This window comes from Aptenodytes patagonicus, chromosome 10, assembly GCF_965638725.1.
Source record: "Aptenodytes patagonicus chromosome 10, bAptPat1.pri.cur, whole genome shotgun sequence".
In the NCBI taxonomy this organism is placed as follows: Eukaryota; Metazoa; Chordata; class Aves; order Sphenisciformes; family Spheniscidae; genus Aptenodytes; species Aptenodytes patagonicus.
The window spans coordinates 16260033-16287338 of NC_134958.1; the positions used below are offsets into that span (position 1 = coordinate 16260033).

Below are 27306 nucleotides of genomic sequence, written 5' to 3' on the forward strand. Positions count from 1 at the left end.
AAAATTGCATCTGCCACTCAGAGGTTTATATGACACTACTTGAGTGGCTAAAGATGAATTATAAGCAGAGACTGTATAATTGTACTTGATTACTACTTATATTTCTGTGGCACCCAGAAATTCAGTTTTAAGGTTTTGGCATCCCGCTGTTCTGTAGGAAGCATAAACATAAAAGGAGGTCCCTGCCAAGAGCATCTCACTGCCTAGTTGTATTGATCTGTGACCAGCTTATCTGGTTTCAGGGTAATAACAGCTTTTCACAGCAGCCTGTTAAAATAATAATTTAAAGTGAACAGATGTCACATACAACATAGAATATGGAAATGAAAGATAATTGCTTTCTTCCTTTACCTCTGGATAACAGATACTCTTCTCGCTTCAGTGAACCCTGCCCTGAATACTCAGCATGAAAAGTTATGCTGCAGTAAAAAGGGTAAAGGCAATGTTCAGACAGGAATTTGTGCAATGCAAGCAAGCACGCAGTTGCAATCTATGCAATGCAAGGAATGAATCTGTGTTCAGATGCTGAAGTCTGTTCTTAAGTTCTCTTTACCTGTCTGTACCCGACCAGACACTTGAGCTCCACCTGAGGAAGGACCTCTGTTCCATTGCTATCAGTGCTTAAAATTCTCTTTCAATGAGAGACCAAATATGTGTTACAACTGCAATCAAAATGTAAATTGTGGTTTTGTGAGACCTTCATATGCAGGATTGAAAAACCTGCAGCAATGCCTTGAGTTTTTTGAGTCCTTGTCAAAGTGCTGCAGTTACAGTTCTGTAGAGTACTTCACTGTTAATAGAGACTCTTTCTGGGAGGAAACAGCATTCAATTCTGTCATTCATTGGAATCATGTCATGCAGTTTGCCATCTGCTGCTTTGCCTTAGAATGGTTGTTCTATTTGCAGCTTCAACAGTTTCTTCTGCTGTGCACAGACCAAGATGAAAAAAGCCTTTTTGTTTTCCATTCCCCTCCTCCACTTTTCAAATTCTGTCCAGACCTGAACCTAGAAGTACAGAAGTTTATTTTGTAAGCAAGCAATTGCTTTCTTTGAAGAATTTCAAGAATTGTACATTCAGATAAAAATGGAGGCTCCCATGGCCAACATGCCAAAAACTTATTACAAGCTTCCCTCCTGTTTCTTTGCATATTCTAAACTACTTTTCTGGCAAGCTTTCAAACCAACTTGTGGCAGGAGTTCTGTGGGTGTTCAATTTCTGTGTTAAACAGATTTGAAGAAATGCAGAATCTATCTAAAGAGTCATACATACAAACTTAAAACAAAACAAATGGAAACATTCAAGGTCAGGTTGGATGGGGCTCTGAGCAACCTGCTCTAGTTGAAGATGTCCCTGCCCACGGCAGCAGGGTTGGACTAGATGACCTGTAGAGGTCCCTTCCAACACAAACTATTCTATGATTCTGTGATCCACAACAATTCCTGCTGACTGTTGATGAGTTAATACTACTCCAGTTAGCATTCTGCTAGTTGGCAGCTATGCCAAATCCTTGACTCAAGGCTTCCCTGTGGTAGAAGAGCTTTTAAAAGGGCGCCAGCAGATGTGCTTCCTGGCTTTTATTTAGTATATATTTCCAAAAAGGTTGCAAGTGGTAAGAAGTCAGGATAAATGTGTCTTTCTGATGATAAAGATCTAGTTGTCTAAATGCCTTTCACTTCAAGGAAAAACAGACATCTTAAGGAGATGAGCTTTGTCATGTTGTTTAATTGTCAGCACTTCAGGCTCTGAGTAAGCATGCCAGTATGCAAGACAAAGGTGAGTTAACTTGGGTGGAGACAGCCGCTTTGACTAAAAGAATACCATTAAAATGCACTTTGGGCAAATTGACATCTGTCAGTGGAATTTGACTTGCCTACCTCTCTACCTAGTCTTCCTGATTTATGGTGGTATTGTGGGGGTTGTTCTTGTTTTGCTTATGCTGCATAGCTCCCCACTTACATGCTTAATTCTTCCATGTTCTGCTAGGTCACAGCATTTGGAGGAGGTAGCAGCTAGCCTAAGAGAGCGAATCAAACATCTGGATGATATGGTCCACTGCCAACAGAAGAAAGTCAAGCACATGGTTGAGGAGGTGAGATCTAGTAAAACAATTCTGGGTCTCTTGGGAACACTGATTCTTTTAGTACATAATCCAGAGAGAGCTCTGTTCTGTGTGCAGTTTCCTTATGCCACCTTAGTTACAAACACAATGGAAGATGAGTTAAGCATCTGGAGCTAGTGAAGCAGAAAGACTAGCTGAAAGCAGTTTAATCCAGTAGCTGTGGGTTATATACTGTGATCTTTAGGCTGACACTAATTCTGGAACTCTTCATGGTAGTCCAGGAAATACAACATACAACCTACAACTTAATTTGAAGCGTTCAGAGGGTAACTGCAGAAACAATGCAGACTAGTCATTGAGGATATCCTTCCTGTACAGAAGTGGAAGGCAAAAACTGGCCTTTTTTTTTTTTGTGCGTGTGTGGTTCCTCACAGAAACAGGGGGGCAAACATAGTTTTTCCACCACTCATCTTTTTTACTCAGCTCTTGGGACATCATCTTAGCTGCTATAATTTCCTGTAAAATTTTAAGTGGCTTTCTGCTGGAAAGCTGCTTCAAGTTACAGGCTACCTACGTGCCCAGAAACTGTTTAGCAGTCAGAAGGCTGTGATTGCAAACATTTCTGTTTCTCCAAGTGGATGAAAGAATGACATGGGAAATAGGTAAATTAAGTTTAAATTGGAGCTTTACAAAGCAGCCTGACAGCACTGTTACACTGAGCCTTGCTATTGCACAGAGGATAGGCATTCATGAAATATCTTTTATTTGTATTTGGACATCACACATTCACAAAATCAAATGTTTGGAAACCATTCTAACCTAAGGCATTCGTTCTGCGTTGACAATGTGCTGTTATAGGATTTCTGATTAGGCATGGAGTTTTTCCATTTTTATCAAGGTGATATTTTTTTTTCTCTCTCTCCCCCCTGTATTTTTATATATATATTTACCTATATCTGTTTTGTTTTATAACATTCTGATGTAGTCCTGCTGTATGATCAGATGTGTGATACTAAGTGTCTCTTACACAGAGGGATGCAAAAGTATCTATCTCTTTGCATTAAAGTTCTTCTGCCATATTATCAGTATAGAAGACTGGTATAAAGTCTTGAAGTTTTATTTCTAGTTCAGTTTGCCATTTTCACTGTTTTCAAGCATCATAGGAGGTGGCCTAAAACTGAGCTAACAATCTTTATACCATGGTATTCTCTTAAGGAAAACTTCTCCGATCTAATAATCCATTTCATGTAATTAATGGATTATGGGAACAATTACTTAATCTGTTTTGTATCTCTGTAAGCCAACCATCATATTACGAGCTTTCTTTGTTCTAACCAAAAGTTCTAAAGGACTTGACACTTTGTGATACATGTGGCAACCCAGATGATTCTAGTAATATATAAGAGGATGGTGGCCTAAACTTTGCCCTTCATTACTAAATGTATTTTAAACTGCTCGGTGTAATTTGACCTCTAGTGGGCTGCATTGGTATAACAAATACTGTCAGTTCCATGGGGTGTTTTGGCAAAAACATGTATAAAGCTTGGGCCAATGATTATTATTTCATAAATATTAGGTTTGATGGGTGAGTTTAGCTTGCTGATTCCTTGTAATGTATCTCTGCTGGTGCCTTCATATACACAGAAAGCCCTTCTAGATCTTTTGGTTATCCTATATAACAAGTAGAATGCTAGATGACCAACTCACTACTTAGCTGTCAGATATGTCTACTTTTAATTGATGTCTGACTACCTGCTTTTCAAAATCAATTAAATCTCTGTACAAATCCTTGACTGCCATGTAGCCACAGGGAACATATTTTTGCTTTCTCCTTTAGTCCTCATATGTTTTAGTTTTTCTTTTAATTCAGTTTCCTTGAGAACTGCATGAACACCTGTAGCTACATCTATATTTTCACTAGTGAGCTAACTAAAGACTCCTGTAACAGAGGTTTGATCAGGTCAGATGGTACCAAATACATTAGGCACTTAATGTTTGGGGTTTTTTTAATTTTGTGCTATCCATGGTTTGTGTTTGTACTGTATTTGAGGAAATATCTACAATATAGTTGGTATGCACTATTTTAAACTGGACTCTTTTAATTAACGGCCTAAATATAGCAGCTTTAATAGTACAGAGAAGAGTAGCTGTCCACCACGGGGGAAGATAAAAAGCATTGCAGATGTGTATGCCCTGAGCTATCCACGCACGTGGTATTTTTCATCATTTTTGCACTTTTCTCTACATATATATTAGAAAAGTATTTTTAGGCTCACTTTAAGCAACACTTACTAACTATGTTATAGAAGCTGAGAAATCGGCAACAAAAATACTTATTAAAAGGTAGGCTGTTGAAAAGGAATGCTGTCTGAAGAGTCAGTTCTGGAGTTAAGTTAAAAACTAGGGAGCAACAGCACTAAACATACTTTCTAGAGTAAATAGGGAAGATTTTGTAATTGTGCTACTATTTAAGTCCCAGAAAATGTGTTCATCAGGGTATATTTGAACGCATGTCCTCTCTACATTAAATTTAACTGAATGTAGAATGTAATAGCTAGGAATATCTAGAAAAGTGTCATGAAAACCTGCCATGTTACTCATTATTGCAATACTTTCATGGCTGGTATCTGTAAAATAACATTCCATCTTAGGGTTTATAAGGGTATTATAATAATAACTTGCATTTAAATATAATTGAGAAAGAATGATCAAAGCAGCTAGAAAGTCTGCTTTCTGAAACGCTTAGCTTCTCTGTTGCGTGAGAACGGACTGAGAACAGGCTAACCTGTGAAACTCAGAAGAGAAGTGGAAAGAAAGTTAAATAGTCAAAATTATCAGCAGTGCTTTTGTTAGAAGCTGAAACAAAGCTACTGTGTGAACTACGTGAGAATGATGGCTAAGCCTATGCTTGCTTGACTACAGGATGAGCTTTATTTAGTATTAATCTTGGTATATTTGGACACAGTTCTGAAGTATAAGTGAAGGGTTTATTCTTTCAGTGTAAATCACAACGGGTTTATGCTGTTATCTCCAATTTAGACAAAGTGCAGCTACAGGAATGAACATCATTTCAAACGGGTGCTGAACAAACAAGATAGGTTGCTTCAAACTCATATGGAGAACTGTCAAAATTGAACAAGTACTGAGATGAATCTGCTGGCTGAAAAAATCACAAAATAGATTGCTCTTCTGGCCTTTTTAGGGAAAGATGATGGATCATTTGCAAGCGACAGATGCAGGGCATTCTGTAAAAGAACAGCAAGCAGTTAGGAGGAAGTAAAAGAGAAGCTTTACAATGGAGTTTTGTGATGCGGTAGGCAGCTCTAACACCTCCAGTGCTTGTTTGATGGCATTTAAAAATGTGTTAGGAGGCTGTGGTCAGTCCTAATCTAGGCATGCATGAAAGGGGATGCTGACAGGGAAGCACCAAATGTAGGAGGCCGTGGAGGAAGAGAGTATTAAAGCCTTCCTTTTCACAGGACGCATCTTGTTGATACTGCAGTAGATATGTGACCTGTGGAATTGAGCCCAGGCAGAGGAGGACAGTCACAGTTCAGTGTGCGTATACCCCTTAGCAAAGAAATCATTTGCTTCTAATTTTTTTCTCTGAAAATAAATCCTTCCATCTCAGACATTAATAGAACCTTTTTCAACTTGACCTAGTCAGACCAGTTATAAATTAAATAGGAGCATGGAAAATAACTTTCAGAAGAAAATAAATGGAAGAAATAAAATGGAAGTTTGCTGGAGTCAGTGACCTTCAACATCTCTGTGTGTCAGAGCCCACACACACCCATTTTTCAGCCTCATAGGGATTCTCTGCTGTGAGAGCTAAGATCGCAGCCCATTAGAGCACCGGCTGAGCAGAAAGTTATCCTGCATAGTCTTAGAGCCTCATGTTCTGGTTAGAGAGAGACTGCAGATGATTTAAGGCTGACAGGTTTATCCCTGTGTTGAACTTGTTTGTTAAACAAATCTATTTGTTCCCAGCTTAGCGCAGTACATTTTACATGAAGTGCTGGCAGCTGAAAGCACAGGACCTGCGTTTGGCAGGTGTGTAGAAACCCAGCCCTTTTCTCATACTATTTGTACATAGCAGGCTTTCAAAAAAAGAGTGAGAAAAGACAGATGGCCAGAGTGGGTCACCCAGAGCTCAGTGATGAAATCAGTGAACATTAATAATGGTAGGCTTGACTAGCCTTTTTTTTTTTTTTTTTTTTTTTTTTAAGCCCTTGCCTTTGTAGCCATCTTAAAGTATGGCAGGGCAGAGAGAGGCTTTCAAAGACAATCCAGGAAAAACCAGTTCGATCAGAGGAAGAATTTGCAGGGAGACTCACAGCGTGAAAGGTGGAAACATGCAATGTTCAGGCCCTTCCACTAAGGAGTTTCCAATGCAGAGATGGAATTGGCCAGGCAGATGCAGGCACAGAGGCGCTATGGGAGGGCATGGGAAGCTGCTACCACATTGTTTCTTTCAGGGTTGAAATTGCTGTTGTTCTGTGAGAGGGGTGAAGGCTTGTCTTTTAAGTTATCTATTCGATATGGTCAATCAGTTTATCCTGTCTGTGCCAGTGTAGGAGATGGGAGAGAGTTTACTCTAAGATAAAGCTAAAAGTCTTCAAATGAAATACAAAACACTGATTTTAAATCAGCAACAAAAGTATTTCCTGGCTTGATCTCAATTTCAAACCCGAATAGATTTAAGAGAGCTTTAGTTTTGAGATTTGTGCAATTGACATTGAAATGGATTGCAGTTTCATGGCACAATAAGCTGCTTTTATAGGTAATATCATTTCATTTTTGAGAAGCAGGAGAGGGAAGGAAATAAGCATTTACATTTTGTAAGCAAGGCGAGTGGGTTGATGCAGATCTAGGGAGCTGTTCTGAAGGGGACAGAAGAGAAAAGAATATTTGATTCCATGCCAAGAAATTATCTACAGAACTCAGATTTCACATGAAATTCCCCTAACTACTGAATTGAACTGTCTCTAGGTCATGGCCCATGAGCTGTTCTCCAGCTTTAGTCTCAGATTCGTTGGATAATAAATGGTGACCAAACACCAGGGAGAAGCTGTATCCTGTTCTGTTGTGGAAGATATTTGCATGAAAGGACAAAGTGCTGATGAGCAAATGATATCCCAAATACAGAAGATACTTTGTATTGCACAAATGGGGAATAAAGAAGATTTTTCCCACCAAAGACTTAATAACCAGCTGAAAACTTCTGTATCAAGATACTCCAACTCCAGATATATAGCAAAATATCCCAGTTTTAATACGGAAGTACAGTTTCAATTTTAGGTCAAGTAAAAGAAGCCACACAGAAGCATAGCGGATAAGAAGATGGAATTACCAGCCACAGACAGATGCCAATTTTTTACTAACCAAAATCTGCACTACGTAGTACCTACAGTGAAAACAAAACAACAACAACAAAACACACAACAACAAATGTAGAAAGAGAAACCCACCTTGGGAGCTTGGAGGAAGAAGATAAATGGCAAAACATAAATAACTTGCCACCCCCCCCAATTCAAGCGTTTGGCATGCCTCAGTGGACTTGAGCAATGCAGTACGTTGCTTATCTATTGGCAGAAGTAGAATCACTGCTGGTGTTTGGTGAGAGTGTTTATACATGCATAGCATCAGCTCTTTCAGCTGGGAATTGCCCAGCCAAGTCATTAATTAGAAAACTTGCACGTTACTAAGGTAGCTCTTAATAAGGTGGGTTGAACTGTTAGACAATGTGCCGATGTTTATAACTCATTAGGACATCTAGGCCTTGTGGGCCTGCTTTAGCAATAGGTGTACATCAAAGACTGGTGTAATGTGTTCTTACAGCTCGTTAGTTTAGGAAGGTCTCTAAGTTGGTGCATTAACTTAAATCAATCAGTTGTTACTTTTTCTTTAAATACGAGTTTTAAAATACAAAACGTATTGAGGGGTCATTCAAGTGATTTAAGGAGGATTAAAAGGCAAAGGTGCTCATTCCTATTTACTGTATTACATTCCCTGAAAAAAATTCAACACTCTTGTCTAGCCTCTGATAAATACCACTTAAGGTCCAGTGAAATGGTGGACTGAGTAAAATCCAGTTCTCCTTGTACAGCAATTACCTCTAAGAGTTCAGGCTGATACTGCAATGTCTTGTCTGTCTGGTTTTGTATCATATAGTATGTGTTTTTCCTGTGTTTAGTCATATTTATGACCAGTTTGTTCATGTCTCTCAGTGTTACAGATGCCCAATCCATTAATGGTAGATGAATAAAGAAAATACACGATACTTGAGTAATATATAATACTTAAATATATTAATACTGTCATGTTCTGATAAATATTTTAAACTAATGGATGATAAGATCAAGTGGTAAATGTTGACTGAGTTTACCTAACAGCTGGATCTGTTCCAATCCAATAGATCACTGCATATTTCAAGCCTCCAGAACTGTGTCTGAGTACACAGAATAAAATAAAGTTTGCTATTTCAGACATTCTTTATAGAGGCTCTACAATTGGACACAACTTTAATTCTCTCTTAAGATGCTTTTTCCTTCTGCTTTAATTGCTTTGTAATTCTGTTGACTTCCCTTCTAATATCACTGCTCGCATCTCCAGCATTACTTTAGACTCTTGCTTTTAGGTCTCGTGATTCTCCTTTTGACTGTTCTTCTTAGGTGCTCTATCCATGAGATCAATTTAATGCTGTTGACTCGTACATCTAGCTTTCCATCTTACTGAAGCAAAGTTTAGTTGCTTGGTGGAGCAAGAGAAATTTGTAAGGGCAGCTCTTCCTAGAAGGTATTGAGACTTTCATTCAGATAGCATGACAATTTTGTTTGGTATTGGAGGAGATGTATTGGAGACTCTATAAGGTGTAGGAGTGAGAAAGAAGTAGATCTTCACTGATGGGCTGGACAAGAAGAATTGAATTTTCTGGGAGTTGCTGCAAGATAAGGTGACAATCTGGAGGTTGAGGGAGTTTGAGAGAAATGACCTCAAGGTTTCAGAAGGAGGCAAAAGCATAGAGGTGGTAACAGCAACAGGACTGAATCAAGGAGGAGAGAGCTTGAAAAGAAGTGCTGTGGCCATATTAATCCTGAGTCAGTGGATAAATTCAGGATGATTCACATTGCATGTGGGGCCTTATGTGCCGATTCAGATCATTAGAAATAGCAGTGGGTATGTGAAATGCAAGCTGCACACCCAACACAATCTGCAGGGAACTTCATGGATCCTGCCATGACAGGGAGAGATCAGGTGCCCTTCCTGTGCCCGACAGCCAAATGCCGGGGATTGAAGTGGGGTGGCTGAAGGGCTAAGCTCACATGTACCGTGCCGCGTTGGCGGGTCGCCAGGCGCAGAGCTCCTGAGCAGCGTGTGTGTACTGAGTGACTGAGTCAGGGAGTTCATCTCTCCTAGTTGTTACAGCACTGGCGGAATGTGCTCTGCTCCCCAGCCCCTGGGATGGCCTAAGAGCACGTGATGCCTCTCAGTCACTGGCAGACCAGATATATTACAAATTGTAGCGTGGGCCTTGTAGCTCTTCCCTTCCCAGTTTTGGAGTAGTTGGATGTCTCCCAACAGGAGAAGGGAAAGCAGGAGCAATGAATACAGTAGGGTGGGGGAGGTAAGAGAGAATGAAGTGGTAGGAAAAAGGGTGATGGTGTGGCTCAGGGTTGCTAAATTCACATTTTTACTGTTAGCAGAACTGTTTTGAAAGGAATGAGTGGGTCATTAATGTAAAATGATATTGCTAAGTAGGTTGCCAGTTTTGTTTGACTGCTTAATGTGGATGTGAAGGTTGTAGAAATACTGGTAGAAACGTGGAGGAAAAAGAACGGCTACTCAGTCTAACAATGCAAGTCAGGTCAAGAGGTAAGTGCTAGGGAAAGTCTGTCTGAGCACTTCTAGAGAAGGTTGGAAAAGGAGAGGCTGAAGGATGTACCTGAATAGTGCTTGTAGAAAATGATGACAAAATCTGAGAGGGTAGTTGTGCAAAAGCCAGATTTGGGAGCAAGTTGCTGAGTTGGCAGTGAGCTGAAATGCTAAAGTCTGCAGACACAGCAAGGATGAGGTAGATTATAGGCCTTGGGCATAAGCAAAGAAAATGTAGGAACATATTGGTGATAATTTTGTCCTGGAGTCAGTCCAGAAGTGACTCAGATCCAAGAGTCAGTCCATGGGGAAGTTAAGAGTCTTTGGCTTGCACTGATTTGTTTCTGACCCTAAACTATTCTGGCCACCACTTGGGCCCTCAGTTCAGTATTGTATTTGACCTATCTTGCTTCTCCTCTCCTTCTCCTTACCTTATATTCAACCAAAAGTCAAAGTATATTGCTCTGTCACCTGCTAGTTGTTCTCTTGCTTTATGCAACTCTTTGAAACAAAGACACTCTCAAGACTTGGGTTTGTGCAATACAGGTTTATGGTGCTGTAAGTGTTATTATCTTATTTTAGTTTACCATAACTAATATTTTTATGGAAAAATCAAAATGACATTAGGTAGCAAGGCATGAATTTTTTTTGAAGTGCTTTTACCCAATATCAACGTTATGATCCACTGTTCTTGATACATTCCTCTCTCAAAGGAAACCATCACTTTTACTTTATGCAATGTGACTTACATAAATGTATTGAATTAAGATTGCATTTTATTTAATATAGTAATATATTAATATAATCCCCTAAAGTTATTCCTATGTAACATACCCCCTCAAGGATTAATCAAGTCAGGTTTGCTCACTCCTGGTGCTAATGGCATATGATGATATGTACTCAAGTCCTTATTCAGTAAATAAACTTTTTTGTAGTAAACCACTCTGGTGGGATGTGTCATCTATGTCAGGCCTGTGGGTAGGTTTAAAGGTGTGTCTTAACTTTGGAAGTTGTTTCAAGCCTTGGACTGCAGTAGCTGCTGTAGCTGCTGAGACAACTAGTTGGCCATGTGCCTGGCGGGTGCAGCATGCCTGTATGAAGTAATGCAGGTGCCTTGCTACGTTCTGGCCCTGCTTTCCTTCTGCAGCGGCCTCAAAGGATAGCTCTGCTGCATCTGGGGAGCAGGGACTGCAGGACTTTTTTCCTGGCACTGAATCAGCCTCTCTCATTTTAGCCAGTGCTGAAATTTATTTCTCCTGGAATGTATTTGGTCTGTGTGGCTGTGTCTTTGAGTTCATAATGTTCTAAAGATCCACCAAAAGGTTTTATTACCGTATCTGTAATCTGCATGGTCTAATCATTCCATTCTGTTCTACTGCTAGACTAAGACTTTGTGTGTGTGATGATATCGTACCACATTGTCTCCTCTCCATACTGTAGAAGAGAAGGCGTATTTTAAAATTCTGGCATAATTCTTCAGGGGACAAAGTAAATTGATTTCATGCGTCCTGACTGGTACTATGTAAACATGCTAAAATGAGTCAGGGAGTGCTGTTGTGTATGGTTCAGTCTGCCAGTCCTTAGAGGATTCTCACACACACACAAAAAAGTAAAACCAGTAACATTCCTGCCAAATTACAAAATATCTTTTTGGAGTTCAGGTTTGTGTTTGGGAAGGGGAGGAAGCTGTTTGTCAAGGTCTTCCTCTCTGTATTCTCTGTTTAGATTTTTAAGGTGTCCATACTCATTTTTGCCTTCAGACTACTCTAGTTAAAATAACTCAAAAACATCCTTAGGGAGTTTGTGTCTCTGTAGCCAATGTGAAGAATAAACAAATACAAGTTTAATTTTAACTTACACTAAATACAGTTGTACATAATACTGGTAAACATAATGCTTCCTATCGCAGTTTATTTCATGTCTTAGAGCCTTTATATCATAGAGTGAATATAACTGAAGGTAAATGGCTATGAAACACAAGAGTTTGGTCTTGCTTTTGGATAATAAATAATTCGATCACTTATTTGGAAAGAGAAATATTTTGTGTTTGATGTAAAAACCAGAATGGGCTGCTGATGAGGTATATTATCTTCAATAACAAGAATGGGTATCTGTCAGGGCAAAACCCTCCCCGATCACATAGCTGTGCTTGGCTTCAGTCGTCTCTGTGTCATACAGATTACTGGTGTTAAAATTATTTCCTTGTATGCATAGTAGGAGAACAGAATATTAATAGAGAAGACCCACTTGAAAGTCCTAAAAGAACAGTTTATCTTTTCTGAAGTGGAATTTATTGGCAGGACTGAAGCTATTGAACTAGTGAAGATATAGCTGACTTAATTTAGTCATACTGTTAAACAAATTTGTAGTTAAATATGACGATCAAAATATGTTCTATGATTTTTCTGAAAATGCTACAAGCTTTGTGTTTCTGTGATTTGAAAACTGAAATGATAAGAGCTTTAGATGACATGGATAGGTTTTACATGCACTTTAAAGTAAAAGTAAAAAAGAAAAAAAGGAAATACCTGATTTTGAGAAAGATGGATGATGATAGCACTCATGTATTCTGTAACTTGAGCTGAAAACACTTACTGCATGGAGTTTACCTTTTAGTTTTTCCAAGTAATAATTGATCATTGTGTCAATGAGATGTGATAACTGAAGATCATGAAGACTAAATTAAAGTTGAGTTGGTTTTATAAATTTTCGGTTTTTGGTTTAATTTATGCATTTGTTTTGCTTAATTTTTTCATAGTTCTATACGTTTTGTTTGAAATGTTTTATAATACCTAGCAGTAAATTTTTGGGAGGGTGATAGTACTACTGTTGTTTTGATTATCGTACCTTTGAGTATTTTATCATTCTCTTTTAGCAGAATGTGAATATTTCTACTAATCATTGTTTCCAGACATGCTGAAAAGTTTTACACTGGTGGTTTTGAAGAGGTTTGTTAACGGTCTTTCACAAAATTGATTTTCAGATATAGAGTTAAAAAGTGACTGGTGAGAGTGCATGGAAAACTTCACCCAAGTATTTAGAAATGGTCTTCCTTGCATATCAATGTAACATAACAACTGCCAGGAAAAATTAATGTATTCTGAGCTTTCCTTGATTTCAGTTTGGCTGTTCTACAGAATGAATTCATTTCAGTAAAAGTCCACTAAATTTTTTACTAACACATACTTTTTACTTTTTTCCTTAAAATTGTATCAATGAAGCCCACAGCCAATCAGTAACTTGACAAAATAAAGCCACCTCACTTAATTGGAAGTTTTATAGAAAATACATTTTTTTTTAATTATGCATAGGTATTTTTATAGTTTTCTCGTGATAAAAAGCTATAGGCATAGATCTGGGTTTTCCCACTGTTGGCATATTGCCCCAAAATGTGAAGGAATGTGCAGGATACACACTTTTCTAGTGCTGTAATGGCAGTTTGAATATCTTTCCTCATCTAACATAGCTTTAAGGGGTGCACTTTTTACATATACAATAATAGAGACTTCACTAAAAGCAGCACATGGCAGATTCTGGCATTCCATTTGCGATGTGGACCATCCATTTACTAGCAAGCGGTTTACTTCTGATTCTGCTTTCAAGCTTAAGATCAGAAACTTTTTATATCTTTAATTTACTTTAATGAATTGTGGAGACAATTGCCTTAGATAATGCACTGTTTGGTAAAGCAGAAGGTGTTGGTTGGGCTCTGCCTTGTTAAAGAGAGCTGGCATGGAGCCGGGACAGGGGTTTAGCTAATGATGTTGCAGCACCTCAGTTGAAAGACACATTCCCATGGACTTAATAGGGCAAAAATAGGGTTTTGGACTTTCATGTTGTCTGACCTGAAATGGTGTGTTCAAGAAAGGTGGATTGAAATTTAATTGGAAAAATTACTGACCTGACACCATTTAACACTGAGAGCAATAAGAGTATCCACTGCTATCAGCTTTCATTGCTGTTGCTGTAGGGCAAGACTTGCATGAGCACAGAACACAGTGGGAAATCCATCTTCTCCCAGTTCCTACCTGCACACAAATATGATGCAGAATCCCTTTTCTCCCTCACACTGATCTTTCAGTGCACTTCTGATGATTCTCCTTAGAAACGTTTTTAACACTGCTTTCTGCAGCTGAAGTAGACTGTAACTACAGATATAGGAAGCACCTTGTCTTCTGTGCTTGTGGTGTGTGTCTACAGCTGCCTATGAGTAATAACCTGAACTGCCTCCCAGGGAAGCAGTAACAATTGAAGTTGTTATTTAGCTGTTGTTTTATTTTGCTCTTTTTATTAGCTGCTACTTTAGTAGGTGTAGTCAGCAGGGGTTGAGAGAGAGTAACAAGTGACTTTTCCTTTGGTCCGAGGAGAAAATTCACTTTGTTTGCACAAGATGCTATTGTCTCCTAAATGCAGTCAACTGAAAGGAACTGACCTCTGTGCCAGTCAACAGGTCTCTTAGAATATTGCTGATAACAGTATGAACCTCACGCAGCAAATCTTGCTTTGAGCCAAAGGGTTCAGAAGAATGGAAAAGGGTAACTGTGGGGTTAGGAGCTTTAGAAAGCCATTTCGACACAATCAGAACAGCTTTGGGCCAGCAGCAAGGGACTGGTATGAAATCTGGGTCATACCCAGTTTCTCTGGTCATACCTGCTTGTGCTGGTAGCAGGGAAAGATTTAATGCAAAAGTTGTTGTTGTATGGCTCTATGACCAGCAGAAATCCTAGAATATAAGGAAGATTATCTTCTGTTCCCTATAGAACAGTATTAAGATGCAATGCTTCTGGTGCAGCTAACTTTATTTACAGATGTTCATGAAAATTAAAATAACTTCTTTCCATTCCCTAGGTATAAAATGAAAATGCACTTTTTTCAAGGAGTCTAGTATGTCAGGAAATAACTGAACAAATAAGACCTTCAAGAAACTAGCAAATGTGCAACGTATTTTTGGGTGTAGTTAAAATTGACTAGAGCAAAGGCCTTTGAATCAAAGATGGAGTTTTCCCTAGTTTGCTTTGTTACATGACAATGTTTGAGTTTCCGTTCTTTCCAGAAAAATACAAATTCTTAAAAGCCACATTAGTATGTGTGTATCATCTTTATATAAATGATCCTAATTGTATGGGATGATAGCTAATCCATGGATTAAAGCAGTTTGTGAATATGTGAAGGTATTCAATTGTTGCTGAACAATAAAATTAAACATATTTTCTTCCTGTGGTATCTAGGTCTTTTTCCTCCTCTTCCCATCCCCATTAGACTAAATGTCTTTGTTTTATTTTTCTTCATAGATTGAAATGCTAAGGAAGAAAGTAAAAGAAAAGGAATTATTTATAATACAGCTTCTAGAAAAAATCTCTTTCTTAGAATGTGAGGTAAGGCATTACCTTTTAAGTTTATACTATTGTGATTATTTTATGAAACCAAATAAAATTTGAACCAATGTCACCTGATGTCTGTTTTCTGGATGCATGTTTACTATATGTTTTTGATGTTCTTCAGTATGGAAATCAAACTTACGACACCAGTCACATGAGGAATGTATGTAGTACAAAGTCTCAATATTCATGCTAAGTTTCTTAACATATAATTTTATAACAGTATTATAATTACTTAAAACAGAAGCTTCTGAATAAAACTGTTGGTTTCATTTATATTTTTTTTTCCCAGAAGTAAGGATTCCTTTATTTTCTTAATAAATACTTCTACATTATTTCTTGTGGGGATAAGCCAATGTGCAATTTTATTTCCTTGTTAATTAACATAATTTAAATAAAATAAACTTGTGATGAAAATTACTGTTTTCCAGAATAAAGAATTACAAGATAAATTGGACTACCTAATGGAAAACCAACCAAAGGCTAATATAGAAACCAGAGATACTGGTGTAGGATGTGATCTTCCATACAGGTATTTACTTTTTCTGCTTGTTCATAGGAAACTTCATCATAATGTCCCTTATTGGTGCTGTAGTAGTAAATCATTGTGCTAATAAACCATTAGAGTGGATTGTGGAGTTTTGCAAAATTTTCCTAAGTTTGAAAGAGCACATCTACCAGGTGTAGTGTACTTCAATGACTTATGGAGTAGGATTTTTTTTTTTCCCCCCAAAGATGGAAACATATTGCAAACCCTTGGGGAGTACTTATTTACAGTAACGTGATTTAAGCAGGGAGTAAAGCTACAAGTCAAGAGATCTGACTTTGTGAAATATGAGAAATATTGATGAAATGTGTCTGCTGGCAGCGCAGCAAGAGACAATGGACAGCTCTACCCTGAGGCTGGTTAATGCTGGCTTCATGCGTGCTTTATTCTTTGTGTTCTGGGAGATGCGTCCAGGACCATTTCAAAGGGCAGTTAACACCGACAGTAACAGTTTAGGGCCGCAGCAATTTCTGGAGATATCCTAGCCCTAGATGGAAGATTGGCGAGTAAACAGCGCGGTAACATTAGCACTTCTGCACTGGAATGGTTGTCTCTGATCTGTGGTGGCCAGTGGCTCTGTAGCCTGGCTTTGTAAAGATCCAGGTACTGTGCCTCCTCTTCTCCTCCTCCCCTTTCTCTGCCCTGAACACTGCAACAGGGTTGCACTGAGCCCTGGGAGCAAGGCTGTGGACTTGCACTTGAATCTTCCCCCCAACACGTCACCACAGGGAAGGGCAAAACAAACCAAAATAGTAAGGTAAGGAGGATCATTGCATATTGCTTTTACTACCAACAAGTAAACTTGTTCATCTTAACTGCCCTGCAAATCGAATCATTTAGTTTGAGGAATGTAAATTAGCATATGAAATCAGCAAGCTGCAATACAAACTAAAATTTCCTTCCCAATTTAAAAATACACTCATTTCAGTGTTTAGCCTAGAGCATATTTTAATGGCATGAGTTTTGAAACCTCAAAAACAGCGTTCTTCACGCAGGGTGCCAACAGAAAGCTATCTTTGTTGTCCTCTCTGGGGCCCCTCTGTATGTAACCACAGCCCCTACTTACCTGATATTTTTCCTATTTTTGAGATTTATCTCTATGCAGAAATTTACCTCTATGCAGTTTAGATTTTATGGAATTACTCTTCACAATTAATTGTGTTCTTAAATGTAACACTGCTGTCTTTATTGTGGCAGGATCCTTAGTCCTAGTAGCTGTATTGCTGGACATTCCAATATGAGCTCCAGCAGATGTCTGTATGTAAACTTGTCAGTATCTGCCACGGTTTTTATCAAATATTCTTTATGGCATTATAGAAAAGAAATATGGAACATATCAAATACACTGAATAGTTTAATTTTTAGCCTGTCAATATCAATAACAAGGCACAAGTTCATTGCCGTGGCATTTCCAGCCCAGCTGTCTGATACTCTGACATTAACTCTGTAAGCTTTTTCTTGTCTCCTTAACAGTGCAAGTACTGAGAACAGAAGATCTCCTGAAAGTGCAAGGCCGGTGAGGACATACACCCCATTCAAGAGAGTGTTGGAATTTAGCACAAAGAACAGTACCTCTTGAGCATTCAAGTCAACGTGCTTTCTAAATATGAGCAAATATCTTGCACCTTTGCAGCTTGATTAGATACGTTTTTATCAAGTGATAGAGAAGAACAGCAGCATGGAGTCTTGCTAAATTTATCCTGAAAGCAGCTTTTTAGTAACTTTGTATCTGAAGTTACTACTGACATTAACTGTGAGGGGGATATGGAAGAAGCAGGATGAGTGAAACAGCAGTCAATATTGCTTCTTTAGAAGCTGTCTAGTGCAATGTGTCATTTCAAATGCCTGTAAGGAAGGAGTTGTATAGCTGTACGTTTTTTTTTTTTTTCTTCAATTGTGTTGTAATTCTGTTTGTGTAGTGAAGCTCTAATATATTTTATTTTCAATACTAATAGAAGCAGTATCTGAAACTATGCTGGCAGAGGGCATTAGTCTGAAAGCTCCCCCTTTGTCCGTGTACAAAGTGTGAGGGCTGTTCATACCTGTCATAGAGCCCTGGTATAGTTGAGGGCTCTGTTCACCTGGAAGAAGTTAACTCGTAACCAACAGTCTTTTGCTGGGAGGGAGAGGTGCAACTGGGCTGTTTCAAACAATTCCCTCAACGCATGCAGATGAATGTCGTGTTTGTTGCTCAAAACAGTAAGCGATAGAGCAGATTACAACGGATTTTGCTTTGTTGGACTGAGGCACTGGTTTGCACTTCCTCAGTCACAGGATAGAGTGACTGCTGGTGATACATTGAATAGTAATTGTGTAGGAAAATCCCTGTCACTTTTTTTTTATTTACTTTTCCATTAGAGAAAGGAATTTTCATTACACAGAATTTTGCCTACAGCAGTCCCTGCAATTCCTACAGCAATAGCAATCCTGAATCAGGATTTTGATTTTTTGCCTACTTCCCACCCCCACCCCCCCACCCCCCAAAGCATTTAAAATCTTATCCTTGACTTCAAAGTACAGGCAGGAATGACTGCATCTAGTACTGAACTTATTTAAATATATATATACGGTATTTTTTTACATCTTGTTTTGATCTCCCAGTCTTAGTGAACTAAAATTAATTATGAATATTTTTCTGTAGTTCTGTTAACATGAAGGGCATTTTTTTTTTTATTACAGTAACTGCTATAGAAAACAAGCAACTTACATTTTGTATGATTTCTATTGGTCTTGCATTGAATGTCAGTCGCAGGAGGTACTCACTTTGCCACAGGGCTTCACAAAGTGATTGTTTTTATCTCCAGTGTAATGCAAGTTCTTAAATTCAGTACTGTCTGTTCAAATTAAGTATACTCAGTAGAGTTGTATTTAAAATAATAATATTGACCTCAAAATCCAAATCTTATTCCTGCATTATTTCATGGGTTTCTGAATTTGTTAGAGAACTTTGTTCATTCTGTAACTGTGCTGTTTAACTACTAAATAAAGAAGCCTGTTTTGATGTGGTACAGGTATGTTGCAGGAACATAAATTGCTTGATATAATCAAAGCATATACAAAATAAAATGGGAAGCTCAAACTTCTCCAGCTTTTGTGCTCAGATCATCCTCTGTTTGCACATAAGCTCTTTTTTTCCTCGCGACCTGTTCAACTCCTGAGAACTTAAAGTGGTTATTATTTCTAAAAAGTCAAACACAATATTATGGACTGTATTATGAAAAAAATCAGTAAATAATTGCAATCAAAGCCATTAATAAAAAGATAAATTATCTATTGTGTGAAGGAAGCCTGTAATCTTCACTGGTATAGAAGTCACAAACATTAACAGCTGCTCAATGTTTCTTTTAAAAAGAATAATTAAAAAACACATTGTTAGTTTTAATAGCTCTAAAAGGAAACTCTGTTTACTTTGCATGTGATGAGGGAATGCCAAAGATCTCATAGATATCAAAAGGGCAAAGAAAACCCTCCAGCTGTCACCTTAGTAAACGGGCACAATACCACACATTTGCTTAAATAGCTTCTCCCAGAGAAGAGGTGCAAAACCTCAGAGTGGGAAAGGGCTTGAAGAGAAGGTCTGGGAGAATAAAGTCTGCTGCCTATAAAAACAGTCCTCAGACAAAGCACCCTCTCATTATGCAAAGCAGAGGAATTGTCTTGTACCTGAATACCAAAGACATGGAAACAGCTGACACATGGAGAAGCTGTAGTCTTAACCATGCATAGGGTATTTTTGATTGAATGAAGTTTTGATGCTTGGGTGAATTTGGGAGACTGAGTTTGCTGAACAAAGTTCCCAAATAACAGTTAATTTGATCAATAACTAAATGAATTGTAGTTATGAACAACTAAGATCATGAAGTGAAACTCTAAATGGGAAAACATTTAAATTGGAAGTGTATGTTGATGAACCCAAAAGACCATGCGTAATGACCCAACTCAAATTTCAGGGATAAGCTTTGTACTTGTGTAATCGTATCTCCCTCTAGTGGCTGATAACAGCAAATACTTGGACAGTATCTTTTTGAAGAGAAAGGCACTAAAAACTAATCCCAACTGGCCATATTAATGTCCATTAGGGATGCAGCTTTAGTTCATTATATAATGCCTTTTAGCATTTTTTGTGCCCAAATAGTCCCTCTATATTTCAGGAATTTAATTCTGAACCATGGTTTGTGAAAGTTACCTTCAAACTTAAGATGAATGGATGAAGGCAGTATTTATAGATAAAAGGAAATGCATGTTGTTGTAAAAGACATTAACTGACAAGTTTGGCTAAGTAAAAATACTTTATCCCTCTGTTTTTGGCCAGAATTCAGAAAATGGAACCTGATGGCTGTGAGGTGCTCAGTGAATGGTAGGAGAGGGCAAGATGAAGTATCAAAATGCTGTTTTGACACGTGACTTCAAAAGGAAGTTCATTCCACTTTTAATATGCTCCTGAGGACCTCCTCTGAAAATACTGCAAGCTATTTTAACTGAGGCTTGCAAATGATGATCATCTGCTCAAGACTAGCAAGACTGCAGCAAGGCATTGAATTTTTCTTGTAAAAATTTTCTGTGTAAATTCTGTCTTGACTATTTGATGAAATTATATTTTCTGAACCAAATAAGGATTGAAGTCTGGTGTATTTTAAGAGCATTTTGACATGCAATGAGCTGGATGGCCATCATTTGAGTGGACTACTGCTAATTCAGTAACTGTGAAGAACAGGGGAGGAACAGTATTTATATAATTGTGTTACATGAAAATGTAGAGCTTTCCAGTCAAATCAGCAGCAATGTAAATTAGCATAGATAATAACAAATCTGACTGAAAAGACTGTAACACTTCAGTATAAATTTTGTCAATTTGAGATTGGGTTAATTAGTACTATAACATTAGAAACTAGTAAAATTTCTGTAAACATCAATAAAAGCCATATAGATCGATCCCAGAAAGTGCATTAAATAAGTCAATTGTATGACTACATTTGTACCATGATAAGTATTCTTTTGTGATTTATTCCAGATACTCTGGAAAGTGTTTTCGGATACAGTTTTCATATATGCTGTATAAATAATGCAGTTACATTGTATGCTTTTAATACATCCTGTATGTAGGACTTGAAAAGGATAAATTGCAATAAATACTGTATTTAAACTTTCTATTCTGTTGTGTCAACATTCATTTACTTAATAGAAAGTTTACTTAATATAAACTTACCTTACTCAAATAAACTTACCTTAAAACCTTGCAAACTCTTACTCTACACAATCTGGTTTGTTCAAAACATGTATGAATGCAAAAGCAGTTCCTCTGGAGCCTTGATGTTCTTGTCAGTGTTTCCTTTGGCAGACAGGCTCTTGAGAACAGGAAGACACTCCCTTGCTAAAGACTAAAGACTCTTCTCAAAGCCAAGTAACAAAAGTAGATGAACTCTTTTGTGAAATAAAGAACTATTGACTTGCAAAGGATAAACAAGAACTGGGCAGCGGAGCTCTTGCAAAAAAACCCAACAACTTCAGATCCCACAGATAACATCTGAATACATCTGGGATGATGCTCTCCAGGCTTCAGCATGATGAGATTGGGATGACCGTGGCCCATCTTTTTTTACAGTTTATGTCCACTCACTGATAGTAGAGATTTATCTTTAAGACTGTCACAATGAAACAAGCTACATGTCAACTAAATAAGAAGAAGTCATGCAAACACAACAATCACAGTGTTACTGGTTTGCAATGCTCAGCTGAAGATTGTGAAGTTTTTTACTTGACTAATGCTTCCCTGTGTACGTGTATCCAGTACAGATTGCCAAAAGGACCTCATAAAATCTTGTTGAGATCAGCAATGCTCAATGCTGAACCTACAACATAGGATTCTGGGAGTTGGATACTAATGCTTTTCGGAGAGGCTTTAAATCCTTGTTTTCACATCTGAAGACTTTTAGACACGGACAGATGAGCAAACAGGTAAGAAGTAAGTTCTCTCCACATTGTTAACTCTGTAATTCTGTACAGGAAATCCCTGCTCCACAGAATGGAGACGTACGTGCTGAGAGTTTCATTCCACTTACATTTTATTTCATTCCCATTCAGCACCTGGGGCTATTTGCATGTGTAGAAGAAATGTGCTTAAGAGATCTGATGAGTTAAGGCCCTTCCAGCCCTACCTCAAGCACTAGAACATGGAAGAAACACAGGAAAACAAGGTGATAGCAGCCATCTACAACTTAAGGTATGTGAAAACTTTCAAAAGAAAAAGGGACCTGGTGGATTAAAGAGAAAATACGTAGAAGTGAACATCTATGAGGTTACAATATTCTGTAAAGGTGTGTGTGGTGTGTAGGCATACTGCAATAACCTGACGGTTGCTTCCCATATGTAAAACAGTATGTTGATAGGTATAAGCATATACAGGATTGCTTTTAAGGTGTTTGGGGCTTTTTTAGAGAAAAAAAGGTTAAGGGAGGAGTTATTTTCTTTAAATTAAGGAAAATAAAATGAATTATTACAAAGGTGCATCATGCTGATTAAAAGGTTTTTTTTTTTAAATGAAATTAAAATGATACATTTTAATTCCAAATATTCATACCATTTTTTCTGTTATTTTGGGGGTGGTTTATTTTGTACGCGTGGCTTGATTCCTCTCCTCCTGCCCCTCAATATTTCCACCTAGGAGCAGAGAAACTGTAAAAGTATTCCCCCCCCCCCCCAAAATCTACTTTCTAAAGTCTCTTTTGTCCCTTTTCCTAGTGAAAAGAAGTAAGAGTAACATTTATGTATTTATAAAGTTGAAGAAAGGAGAAAAGGACAATGGAAATGATACCTTTAACAGAAAACAAGCAAGAGCGTTAGTTTTACTTTTAATACCAATTTTGGGCAGACAGGTATTTCTGACAGAAAATTTTTCCACCTGAAAGAATTCAGCCAGTTGTACTTCATGGCCATCTCCCCCAAAATGTCTATGACTAGAATACATCAGCTCAGTCGTAACTGGCATTGATAAAACAGAAATACTAAAAATTCAGACACAAATGTCTGTTGCAATGTTCCTTGTAACTGGTGTAACCTATTAAAAAAAAATCTATGCTAGAGTAAGTTACGTAGCTATTTGAATACCTTTCTTTTTAGCTATATTATATACGGAGATGAATACTCCTGGGTCACACCTTGCTTTGTGTTGTTTTTTTCAGGCAGTTTATTCTTTTTTGTTAGTATACCTGATTTTCTTCTTCATTGTCATTCCAATGATTTAATTTTCTTGTAGAAATACTACTAAATTGCATAGTAATTCCAGCCATGCTATTGCAGAATAAATTATATTTAACTCTAGATATCTAGTGACAGAAAACACTGACTGAAAACTGTATCTAATAATAGCTCTTGAGATAATGTCCTAAGTGAGAAACATAGGAAAGCCCATTATGTAAGAAATAATAAACAACACAGTTTTGTTATATACTTAGCTCACACAAATGCTGATCAAAATATTCAAGAAAGTGATACAAAATAAAGCCTCTAATCAAAAGGGCCAAGCGTGCTCTGAGGAAACCAATGAAAATACGACTGTGCACTGTAAATAATGAGTGTCTATTAGTCTCCCAAGAGAAGCAAGAGCTTAGTCCCAAGACTAAACTTGCAGTAGGTATTGCTGGATGGTGGTAACTCATGTTCAGAGCGTGGCTAGTGAGGATTTTCCTACACACCTGTATTTCACCCCAGGGCAAGAAATGCCTAAGTATGTAATTTTCCTCAGTCCCACAAGTGCTCCATACTTCTGCTCCTTGACTGAGAAAGCTTAAATCTGTTTTTCCTTCTTCGAATTTGTATCTAAATTGGTATCTAGATTGCATTGTATCTAGGTGCTGCCCATCTCTCCATAAACAAGAACACAGTTGTTCCAGCACCTTCCAAATTTCAGCTATTTGTTCATCATTCTGGAACTGTGTGTTACCTGTCAACAGACTATGGTATTCCAAAACTTAACACTCCTGAACTGTAAAGATGAACAATATTCCTTTCCAATGACCTTGGACCAATACAGACTTGGTGAATTGTATTCCAAGTGAGGCTACAGAATGATCAGTCGTGATTCCCAGCAGTCATGTTATTTGGACTTTATTCTCTTCATTTTTTATTCTATTTTTCTGTGTCTATGCAGTTTAGCACATAAGGTGAAACCCGCTGTAAATACCGGCATTACTTTTCTGTACATGCAATAACAACAGTTGAACTGAGGTGAAGCATCATCATGTAAGTGCAGAGCAGTGGTCTAATGAGATCGTTCCTTCTAGACTCTCACTTCCAAGCGGGCAGAAACAGTGCTCTGTTTCCATGCCCAGCCTTCCCACTTTCTCCAATCTGCACAGGAGAAAGAGGCTAAAAAGCAAGGTAAAGTATTCCTTCTTCAAGATGCAGAAATGTTACATAGATGGCATAACTTAAGCATGCATTACAGAGGCAGCAATTCAGAGAACTCTGTAACAGTGGGTGATCTCCTGGTGAGAAAAGCTCACAGTGATTTCCTCTTCCCTGAACTCTTAGGGAAAACTCCCTGGGGGATTTTCCACGGAAGATGATCCAGGTTGTGCACAACAGACAGTGAAACGGTCTCTTCAACTAGTCACTTAACTTGGCTTTTCTCACCCTGACCGTGGTATTTTTTTCCATGGGTAGCTGCCTACTTGATTAATCTCATTTCCGCTGGCCCTCAGCCTTTCCATTCACCTTCCAGCTGAGCAAACAAAGGGGCGGGCAGCCATTTTAAAACGCTTCCTCCCCCAGTCCCTCCGGGGTCGGCCCTCCGTTCATCCTGTTCATAAAACAACTGCTTTAACAATCTCTGAGAAATGCGCCTCTTTACTCTTGCTTGGATCAAGAAACCTCCACTGGGATCAGCTTAAAAAGGCTGACATCTGCCACCTGGGAACTACCATTCAGCTAATGACCTTATTACTGCTCGATGGAGTGGACTTACTAAAGCTCTCATGGCACTTGTATCAGTTAGGAAAGTCTGGAGTAAGCAGGCCAACGTTATATTACAGTCTGAATTTCTATATTCAGTCTCTGTATCATACATTAACATGTTAAAAAATAAATGTCTTGTAAAGAAAACTTTAACAATCTCTGAAAATTAAACCCTCAGTCCTAAATAGGAATTGATATTCTGCTAAAAGCTACTCAAACACATGGGAATGGCATGGCTTTTGTCAATGAAAATGCAAAATAATTAATGCAAGGAACATTGAAGCTTTTGCAGCTTTTTGAGCATGCCAGGAGTGCCGAGTTGAGGAAGAGCAACCTGCCTCTGCTCTGCACAACTTCTCACACCCAGGCTAACGTGGAATATGTTTCTTGAATACTAAGTCAGTTTCTAGAATAACGATTTTGTGGTGCAAGGATTGATGCTGAAGGTACCTCGACTGTGCCCAGAGCGCTGCGGTCAAAGCGCCACGGAGCCGGGGAGGCCGGCGCGTGCTCCTCTCCGCCCTACCCAACAACAGCGGGGGCCGACAGAAAACAAACGTCTGGTGTTATTTTAGGCTTGTGTGACTGCATCAAAACGAGTCCCTAGCGCTTGGGGTGACCCTCTCCCCCCGCGGCCTCTGCACCCTGAGAATCCCCGTCCCGCCCCCCCTTCCCCTTCCTGTGCTCGGGGCGGTTTCTCCCGCGCTCCGCTGCCCTCCCTGAGGCGGAGGGGCTGCCAGAGGGGGCGGGGCCGCTCGCCTCGCGCAGCGGCCGTGTCGGCTTCGCGTTCCGACCGAGTCGGGCCCTGCCGCCCTGCCGTCGCTTCCGGTAAGATGGCGGCCTCCGGGGAGCTGCGGAAGCGGCGCCGGCGGCGCCGGGCCCGGGCGGCCGCCCCGGACACAGGCGGCGCGGGGGCGGCATGGCAGCGGCGGGCGGCGGCGCCGGCCTGCGGGGCCGGAGCCTCCCCGAGCTGCGGGAGATGCTGAGGCGGCAGGAGCGGCTGCTGGCGGACCGGTGAGGAGAGGCGGAGCGCGGGCGCCGAGGAGCGGATCAGGCCTCCCGCCGGCTTCGCCTATCCCCGCCGAGGCGGCGGCGACCAAACGTCTTCCTCTTGTTTAAGCCCTTTGATGAAGCTGCCTGTACCTCGCGGGGGCTTTTGCCGCAGCAGCGGCGCTCTCTGGAGATGCGGGGCTCCCCGCAGGGCGCGGGGCTGCCGCCCCTCGGCGCTTCCCTTTGGGCCCTGTCCCCACCCGGCCTCTCTGTGGCTTCTCTATCGCCGCGTTAGGCTGTGGAGCCGCGCAGCGCCTTCCTGTCCGGGCTGTCAAGATCGCAGCCGGGGGATGTCCTTCAAATCACACACGTCTGTGCGGTTTTGCAGCCCGTGGGCATTCACAGTAACATCCGTGTGGTTATTTCTGGGAATATGGACAGAAAAATCTGTGTACTCCACTTGGATGAAAATACTAAACAGTATTTGCAAGCTGCGCTTCTCAGAGCAGCAGTTACGTCTTTGAGCAGAAAAAACTGTAATAGTTGCTTTATCAGAGTATACATCTGAGGCTGCAAGTGCTTTGTGTCTTACCACTGTTCAGAAATCTAGTATGTAAATAAGAAACTTAATGTTAGAATGAGAAACCTGCTACGTTAACTATAATAAAAGTTCTGCATATCAGATTGAAATAGGATTGTTTATACCCTGTTAAATAATTTTTTTTTTTTTGTCTTAGGAAATTCATTTCTAGGCTTCCAGATAAGGGTAAGAAGATCTCCGATTTTGCTGAAAAGCTGACACTTGCCGTTTTACGAGAGGAAGAACTAGCAAGGACGGCTGAGCTGTTATCTGCTGTCAGATTGGAGTTTCAGGTGAAACAGGAGGAGCTTAATACAAGCAAACAGCAAGTTATCCTAAACAAGGACACACTGAACTGTGAAGATTGCTCAGTATTTAATGAAAACTCTAATATTGAAGAAGTTTCTGAGATTTCTTCCCGAAGGCAGGAGGTAGAATGTATTAAGCGAGATGCCACAAATACAGCTCTGGAAAATCAAAGGACTCAGAGGAAGAATGATAAAGTAAAGACTGTTACAAAAGATCAGAATCTTTTTTGTGAAGTTGTCTCCAAGTCAGCCACAAGCAGTCATCTGAAAAGTGATCGGCAGGTATCTCAGGGCAATACCGAGGATGGTACAACTGCTTTGGACAACAGTAAAGACGTGTTGGTTGATGCCTTTCAAAAAGTTACAATTGTAGATGGGGATAATAGCGAAAAAGTATTGGAAAAAGAGCAGAATGTGGCTAAACGTAAGGGCAATATCTTCGGAAGCCTGCACCCCAAGACACCACATTATATTGAAGTTCTAGAGTCTAGAGCCAAGAACCCAGTCATAAAAAAAAGCAAATTTAAAACAAATGTGTAAGTATTATGGAATAGAAAAACCTTTTGTGAAATAATTGACTTGAATAAAATTGGAAATGGTACAGAACAAGCATGGT

The 27306-nt window shown here is 39.3% G+C and overlaps 1 protein-coding gene across 2 annotated transcripts in view; it reads left to right on the forward strand.

The window, feature by feature from the left end:
- Positions 1-27306, forward strand: part of MYZAP (myocardial zonula adherens protein) — a 59902-nt gene that overhangs the window by 30159 nt on the left and 2437 nt on the right. Inside the window, exons 10-14 of one of the 2 annotated variants that reach the window (XM_076348272.1) lie at positions 1985-2090; positions 15227-15310; positions 15745-15845; positions 17334-17376; positions 20173-21008. In XM_076348272.1, coding sequence (XP_076204387.1) covers positions 1985-2090; positions 15227-15310; positions 15745-15845; positions 17334-17376; positions 20173-20193 — 355 coding nt within the window. In that variant the 3' untranslated portion in view covers positions 20194-21008. Of the gene's footprint in view, positions 1-1984; positions 2091-15226; positions 15311-15744; positions 15846-17333; positions 17377-20172; positions 21009-26539; positions 27227-27306 lie in introns of those variants that run through there. The other variant, XM_076348273.1, reaches the window with a different exon arrangement.